Here is an 8,227-nt window from a genome sequence, read left to right as displayed (position 1 = left end):
ATTTTTATAAATACATGTATACACATCATAGTTGATACCAAAGTTTCAATCGATGCACATCTTGACTCCCTAAGTTTAAGAACAGCAAATGGGTTCTTTCTGATCTTGGAAAACTACAAAGTGAACACTCTTTAATAAGCATAAACTGCACACTTATTAAAAAAAATGTCTTTCTTAAAATGAGCCTTTCTTTTAATATGTTTTACTCAAGCTATAATGGAATGGAAAGATAATTTCTATATGATAAAAGCAGCCTATGTCATTTCTGTGTAAGTACAGATATGTTCAGGCAACTTACAAAAGAAAAGTATTAAAACATTAACAGCTTTGAGTAAAACTCTACCCTCGATTTTCCATAATCCCAATTATAATACTTAATTCTTGGACTGTAAAAGCTATACAAAATATAAAGGCTATAACTAAGAGTTGTAAAATTAATGTTACTTGCTTCTGATACTTTATAGTGACGTGTGTTGTGCTCTCAACACTGCTGGGCCCCTCCCTCTGCTGGCCAGATTCATTCCTATAAAATTTGAATCCCATTTGCGTTGTCCCCGGTTAGCAGTTATGAATTGTAGCGCAGTGACAATCCAGTTCTCACCACTCCTTCCCCAATCTTCTACTCCTGGGGTCCTTTTGTTCCTCCATTCCAGCCAGCCCTGGTACTAAGATGGATCCTCACTGGGACGCCCTCGCTGCCCATCCAGCCGACTGTTGTGGTCAGGATGAGGTGAGGTGGTGAGCCTCCACCTTAATGCCATAAGCAGGGTCCAGACAATTCAGTTGCACCGAGTGCAGAGTTATTACAGGGTTAATGAAATGACAGGGTGAGTCTGTTACGGAGCCTGTGAGCCAATTCCTAATCCTTTCTATATCTGTGTTACCATGCAGTTTCAATGTACTTAGTTAAAAGCACATTCTCCAATAAGAAATCACAAAGAGAATGTAGACAGTGTTAAAGATAACCTTTTGGTCCCCTCCAAGGGTATGTACATGTGAAGAAAGGGATGGAGTGTGCCTTGGGCTGGACTCTCCAGCTTGGGGATGAGCAGGACTTGATTTTGATGACACCGACACAAAAATAAAACAGCCATTTCCAGTGCAGGGGCTGGGAATTAACATGCCTTGAACTAGGATCAGAATCAAGGGTAGAAGGTTGTCGGGGTCTTACTCCTTTATGCGTCAGCAGCCATCTCTCTCTCTGGTTAATAAAGGACTTAAGTTTACTCTACCTGAGGCAGAGCTAAGCAAAACAGATCATATCCTGATGACAAGATGAAAATAAGCAGAATTGTCAAGAGAAATTTATTACTAAAAATAAAGCAGGTGAAGTTTTTCTCAGGGAAAACTGTCACCATGGGAACCTCCACGACAAAATGTGTTAATTTAATCTTCACTTTTAAATTGCTGCTTCTTTCCATATATTTTAAGTTTTAGTTGAAGTTAAAACCATCATGATGAAAATGATGTGGTTATCTGATCCCTTCTCGTTCAATCTGAAGACTGCGTTGGGCTGCATTGCGATGGAGACTTCAAGTGCTGTAGGTGATCATCTACCAAGGGTTCATCTGTCAGGAACATGGGTTGGTAAGACACAAAGGCTGTAGGCTGAAGCTCCGGAAGGTCCAAGGATCCTGGGGGGAAAATTCCTTAAGTTTCAGTGTTGCCTAGAAATCTCAGGAGGCTGATCAGATACATATATATTCCTTTAAATCCTTAACATCCTTACATCTGTCAGCCCAATTTCATCCTTGTTGGGTAAGATAGGACATTTACTTTTACTGTGGCTGAAATAGATTTAAGTGACTTGCCTAAGGTTATGTAGTATATTAGGCAAAGAGTGAGAATTTAATTGTTTTCTTATTTTCAGTTCAAGCTCTCCCTATGATCCCAGTGCCAATTCCAATTGCTCCTTCCATTTATGGTAGGGAATCCATGGTACAGAGGCAGGACCAAGGCCTTGACCTGATCCCCTTTATCCCACTTGGAATCTTAGTCCTGCATCGTAAACCGTTCCCTGGAGTTCTGCTCAGGTCTTAACCTCAGTAGAAAATGAGAAACCCTAGTTTCTCAGTGGGCCCTGCCTTACTATGATCACAGCCGTGCCCTGTGACTTCAGTGGGTCCTCCTGGCTCAGGACTCTCCAAGACTGGAGCAGTGAAAGCCTGAATCACTTACTGCCCAGACATTTGGGGAACTCAGCTAGGAATGAAGAGGGCCTAAATACGGAAAACCTTCAAACCAGAAAGATAATATTAAAAGATACCTTGCAGAATGGGATCATCACTATGATCTTCATCAAAGATCTGTCTCTGAAAGGCTTCAAAGCTTACAGCTGCATCATTCTCCAGCGGTCCTTGGGGCAGCTGCCCATCTCCAGGTTTGCACACATCGTATTTCACCCACTGGTAACTGCAGGATCAAAGGGGATCACTAGCAAGAGCTGTCTGTTAGCCACAGCCCATGCTGTCCTCCAATGGGACCAGGTACTTTTTTCTGTAGCTCTCTCCACTATGTTTCTAATAACATATGAACTAAAAAAAGATACTTTCAAAAGATAGAAAGGCTTCTTTAGTGACACATTATTCTGCAGATTTCCTTTGCTGTCATGGTACACACAAAAAATGACAATGACATACATGGGGTACTGGCTTCTGCTTCCCTGTCCAGAGGCTAAGACAATACTAAGGCACGGCAGTCAAGGAACAAGCATGCTGTGCACAGCAGCGGCTCAGTAAATGTACAAATGAACCACAGTTTAGGTCCCTGGCCACTGATCATGGAACGTCTCTCAAGGGAATGGATTTGACCACACTTACTTGACACATTTTCGAGCTCCTGGACAACTCTGGATCAGGTTGTGGATGGTTGGATGAGAAAACCCAAAGAAGTCAGCTCCAGATGGAAGCAGGTCAGGCATTAATTTCCCCCTAAATAGGAGAGGGAGAACTTTAATCCGAGCGCTTAGAGGGAGATGAGAATGGGTTTAGGGATGGAATGTGGGCATGAACACCCAGAGAAAGCTTTCTTGACGTGGACACTCTGGAGACTAGCTGCTAAGACATCTGAAGGATGAAAGGAAGCATTGGATAAAATGGGGATCTCTGCTCATTAACAGCAAGAGAAAAAGTCTCTCCCTACCAAAGTGATCTTTTTTTGTCTTCAAGCTGCTGGTCAACTTACATAGTATCCCTAATGGCCTTGAGCAGTTCTGCATGACAGGCGTTTGCAGAAGAGCTGACAATGGCATTCTGAGGGTCATCTTCAGGAACGATTTCAAACTGAGAAAGATAAAGAAGCCATGAGAGCACTTTTCAAGGAAAAAGTAGTAGAGAGAAAGTCATGCTACTCCTGTAACTGTTCTTTACTCTGGAACTTGAAGCTGATGTATACCATACTAGGAGGTGGGGACAATTTCTTACAGTGCCATTTAAAATTCACACAAATCAAAGAAAACAGAAAGTCCTTCAACTGTCTCAATTCTACACTCCTGGCCTGACTGCTCTCCAGAGGTCAACACTTAATTGGTTACATGCCTGCCCAGACCCCTTCCTATCTACTTACACCTATAAGTACAAATGCAGCTGGTATCTTAAAAACAAGTGAAATCATTCTCCATATCATTTTACATCTAAGAGGAGTATAGGCCATTTGACTGCAAATCCCCATTTCAATTTCTGTATTTTTTGAATTGCAAAATACCTTGACTATTTATTAAAAAACTGTTAGATCAAAATTATATTAATATGAATTTTTGCCAAGGAAGTATTTTTGTAACAGGGCTATTCAACTTAATTCCTTGACCAGTTTTCTACAAAGTTCGATAAATTTTTACGAAGAGAAATACCTGCGGCTGTGCACCGCCATCCTTGATCTGACAGGTATACAGACACTTTTCGTCTGGGCACTTCATGCTGGCATATATTCGAGTACTGCAGTAGCCCACAGGGTAGATGGCACTCTCATCATGGAAGCCAGGTCGGTCGGTGATGATCTATAAAAAAGATTCCCCCAACCTGCAGTTGAGGTCACTGGAGAATCCAGAGGTCCATAGGTAGCCTTTGGAACCACTTTGGGGCTGCAAAGAGTGACTCAAATCACACAGAGTGTAGGCTATGTTGCAGACAAAACCAACCTGGTCCTAGGGACTGGAGATTTTCTGGGGTTGGTCTGGAAGAGCAAGGGGCTGCTACTGGTGGGAAGAGGGAGGGAAGGCTCAACCCCATTCCCATATTTCTGATTCTCCTCTCTGTACATCGCTGGTCTCACTCACCTCCCCCAGGCTATATACTGTTAGACCCCCCAGTCCGATGGGGAACACAGGCCGTCCTGAGGGATCCAGGGCAATGGGCTGAACCAGCTTGCGAGCACCTCCCTCCATTTTCTTTCTCTTGGATGTTTTCTTCAGAACTGAAACGCAAATCTGGGGTCACCCACTTTAGGCCCCTCCCAATGCTAAGGGGAAAGGAAAACTTTACATGTAAGTGCTAAGAGTAATACGCCAATCCTGGTTCTACACACTCACTGAATGGACATATGGGACTTTTCTCGAAAGCCCTGAGTATCTTTCTAACCCACCCACCTAGCAGTAACCACTTTTAATATTACTGCTTAGGACCTAAAAGCCTTGTACTTTTAAAAATACATATATTGTTATTGATTTCAGAGAGGAAGGGAGAGAGATATAGAAACATCAATGAGGAGAAAGAATCGTTGATCGGCTGCCTCCTGCACGTTCCCTACTGGGGATCAAGCCCGCAACCCCAGCATGTGCCCTGACTGGGAATCTAAATGTGACCTCCTGGTTCATAGGTCAATGCTCAACCTCTGAGCCACACCAGCCAGGCAAGCCTTGAACATTTTAAGGCCTCTTACTTCACTTTAAAGATCAGAAATGTCCCAAGCCAGCAGTGTGCTCTAAAGGCCACATCGGTCGTTCCCCTGCGTCTAGGAAAGACAGAACTGAAGGCAACCCAGAGAGTTGGGGATAAGGAAGAAGGTGGAAGCCTTAGCTGCTCCCTTCGCATTTGACCAGGTCTAACTGGAACTCTTCCACTCAAAGTGGCTCTGATCCACTTGTTTTTCACAGGCTATGAGGGCTGCTTAAGGACCAGATGAGAGTTTAAGGATATCTGTGGCTGTGTGTGTCTACCAGTTAGTATCAGGTCATTGTCAGTAACTGCTGAGCCACTGGCGCAACTGATATGTCCTCTGAGGTACCTTCCAATTTGTTGTTCTCTTTGCCTTTTTCTTTTTTCTCCTTCTTGGATTTCTTCCCAAATGGTTCCTCAGCCCCAGTGCTGGGCCCGGAACTGGCCCCAGCTCCCTGCAGAGTTCCCACAGAGCTGGCCACACCATAAGCCAGGGGCAAACCGGAGCTGTGAGCAGGAGCGGCAGGCGGCACTTCCCCTTCAGTCAGAGCCTGCAGCTGCAGGAGCTTCTTCAGCAGGTACCTAGGTGGGAAGGAGAGGAAGCAGATGTATGAACTTCCCTTTCATCTCAGGTCAGTATTTTACTTAAGTTCTGGGAAAGCCAGAACTATATATAAAGATTAATGTACTCATAAAGATAACATTCTTATTGGACCCTGAGAATAATAAAGTTCCAGAGGGGAATACTCAAGGAGCCAAGGATAAAGAATTGCAGTGTATCTCTTTGCATCTGGAAGGTATTAGGCTTCTGAAGGGCATATACCATGAATTGCAGATGTATATATACTCATTGTGCTTTGCACAGAGTAAATATTTGCAGAATAAGAGAGTTTCTTTTATAATTGTGACGTTATAATTAGATTATTAGTTGGAGCAAGAGGGCTTTATCAGAGAGATGAAGAGGAGCTGTCTCATCACTATTGGTCTAACACGACCTGAGTAAACAGGAGCCAATACCACAGGTTGTAGGTTTCTCTACTTGATCAGTGGCCAGCGGGCTGTGCCATGCACAAAACTCCCACTGGAGAGAAATCCCCAGAGTGATAACACCATATCAATCACCAAAACTGAGGTTCTGAACACAAAATGAAGTCTGCTCACCGTCTTTCTTCTTTTGCTTTAAGAAATTTTTCCTCAAGACGAGCAATTTCATCACAAATAGCAGCATTTTCCTTAAAAAAAAAGAGAAATATCCTATATAATAAAAGGCTAATATGCAAATGGACCGTACGGCAGAATGACGGGTCACTGTGACACATAGACCACCAGGGGACAGACGCTCAACGCAGGAGCTGCCACCTGGTGGTCAGTGCGCTCCCACAGGGGGAGCACTGCTCAGCCAGAAGCCCTGAGCTGGGCTCATAGCTGGTGAGCGCAGTGGTGGTGGTGGGAGCCCGGATAGCGAGAGGGCTCAGGCTGGGCTGAGGGCCACCCCCCAAGTGCAAGAATTTCATGCACTGGGCCTCTAGTAATCACATAAAATGAATAAAAGATCAAAGTATTATGCTGGGAAGAAGAGTTCTATTTCAAACCAAAGAAGTCTTTGTTGCTAGATAAGAAGGAAGAACTAGTCTACCGTGCAAACTATAAAAGAACCTGTAGGTAAGGATAGAGTCAGGGTAATTATAGAATTTATCAAAACTGGGGTATCTGAGTAAAAAGGGGGCACTATTAATGATAACGCTAGAACAATATGGTAAACTATGGCTGTTCTAGGCAAACCAAGATGTACAGTCATCCTAAGTAGGGTAGCCTTTGGCAGAGAAAAGGGAATATGGCTTAAATCCACAGATGCCTAAATTCAACCCATAAAAATATGAATATCTATTCCCAAGTACTTTCACTTCGAGGGGCTTAGAAAACCAACCTAACCCAAAGCATCCCGTGCAGTATGAATCCTAAAGAGAAAAATGGGATGAACAAAATCAGCTCCAGTATGTAAAATGCTTAAACTTCCTTATCCAAGTACTGTCTGCCTGTACTGACGACTCAATCTATTTCCCAAGCATCATTCATTCATTCACTCATTCGTTCAATCCTGAAGGGGATGCTCCAAGCTGGACATTCCACAAGGTGGGACCTCAAACCCTGAATGTTCAAAACAACAGCCCTTTTCTCCACAAAACCTTTACGTAACACTTAATGGAACCAAAGTCCTTCTAATAACAGCGGCTCCAAGCTTTATGTGCCTTTGACAAGTGGGGGGGGTGGGGGGTGGGGGGATGGGATAAGGTATCCGATCCTCTTAATCGGACTTTTCTTCTCTCCAGTGCACACAGCAAGTGCTAAGTAAATGTTTGGGGGATGAATGTGCTCATTTCCAAACCTGTCCTTATGCTTCCAAAAACAGCTTGAAGGATTTTCCAAGTTTTGGGTAGAAAGAAGAGGTCAGGTGGTGGGTGATCCCGACCTGGGAGGACCTTTGAGGACTCCACTCCTATTGCCAAACACCGAGCAAGCCTGGGCGGAGCCAGACATTGGCAAACAGCTCCTTCCTGCACCCCGGCCCCCAGCGCCTCTACAGCAAAAGCGGGGCAGGAACACGGGAGGCTCAAAGGAGGTCGGAAGGGGTTACGTTGCTGAAAGCTTCGTGCATGTACTGTTTCGGGAAGGGGTGCCCGGTGCAGAGGAAATAGGCTGGAGGGGGGGGCGGGTAAGTAATGAAGAAACTTGAATCGCGGTGTCCAGTCGGGCAGGGCTCCGACACAGCGCCCTTCCGCCCATCATCTCGCTGGGCGTCGATGTTATGTTGAAAACAGTGCCTCGTCCTCAGGGTTCTCTTGAAAACCAGACGCATCCCCAAGAGTGTTACGGTTATAAGGATACTGGCTAGATACGGGCACAGCAAGATACCAAAGCCTTTCCTTCCCTCATTTAATCTTCACAACTCGCAGGGTAGTTATTCAATCTCACAGACAAGAATCAGGATTACAGAAGGACGTGGCCTGTCCCAGGACACGGGGCTACCGAGAAGCGACGTGCACTGCCAAGGCTAACACATAGATGACCGCCGCCCCCCCGAAAAGGGGACGGTTGGGGGAAAGCTTTCGCGGGTGCGGGCGTCGGGGCGACGGGCCGAGCGGCGTGAGACTCACAAACACCGTGGCTTTGGCGCTTGCGCAGCCGCAGGTACTTGAGCCGGTACTTCTCGTTCTGTCTCCGCTTCGGGAGCTTTTTCATCCTGGCCTTGAACGGCGGCGCGGCCCCGGCGAGGGGGCGAGGCCGCCCAGCAGGTCATGGCCGGCCCCGCGCGGGGCTCCCGGGTCTCGCGGGCATCGCGTCCGGCCGAGGGGCGG

The 8,227-nt window shown here is 45.5% G+C and overlaps 1 protein-coding gene across 1 annotated transcript; it reads right to left on the bottom strand.

Moving 5' to 3' along the window:
• Window positions 1-1,281: 1,281 nt before the first annotated feature.
• On the bottom strand, window positions 1,282-8,168 carry TBRG1 (transforming growth factor beta regulator 1). The gene is given in 10 exon segments (XM_006106851.3): window positions 1,282-1,634; window positions 2,267-2,412; window positions 2,820-2,930; window positions 3,184-3,281; window positions 3,848-3,994; window positions 4,274-4,410; window positions 5,221-5,453; window positions 6,033-6,103; window positions 8,027-8,045; window positions 8,047-8,168. Coding segments are annotated over 10 exon segments (1,170 nt in total). The 5' UTR covers window positions 8,112-8,168; the 3' UTR covers window positions 1,282-1,491.
• Window positions 8,169-8,227: the final 59 nt, after the last annotated feature.

Source organism: Myotis lucifugus, unplaced genomic scaffold (assembly GCF_000147115.1).
Source record: "Myotis lucifugus unplaced genomic scaffold, Myoluc2.0 scaffold_926, whole genome shotgun sequence".
In the NCBI taxonomy this organism is placed as follows: domain Eukaryota; kingdom Metazoa; phylum Chordata; class Mammalia; order Chiroptera; family Vespertilionidae; genus Myotis; species Myotis lucifugus.
This window is presented reverse-complemented; position numbering and strand designations above follow the sequence as displayed.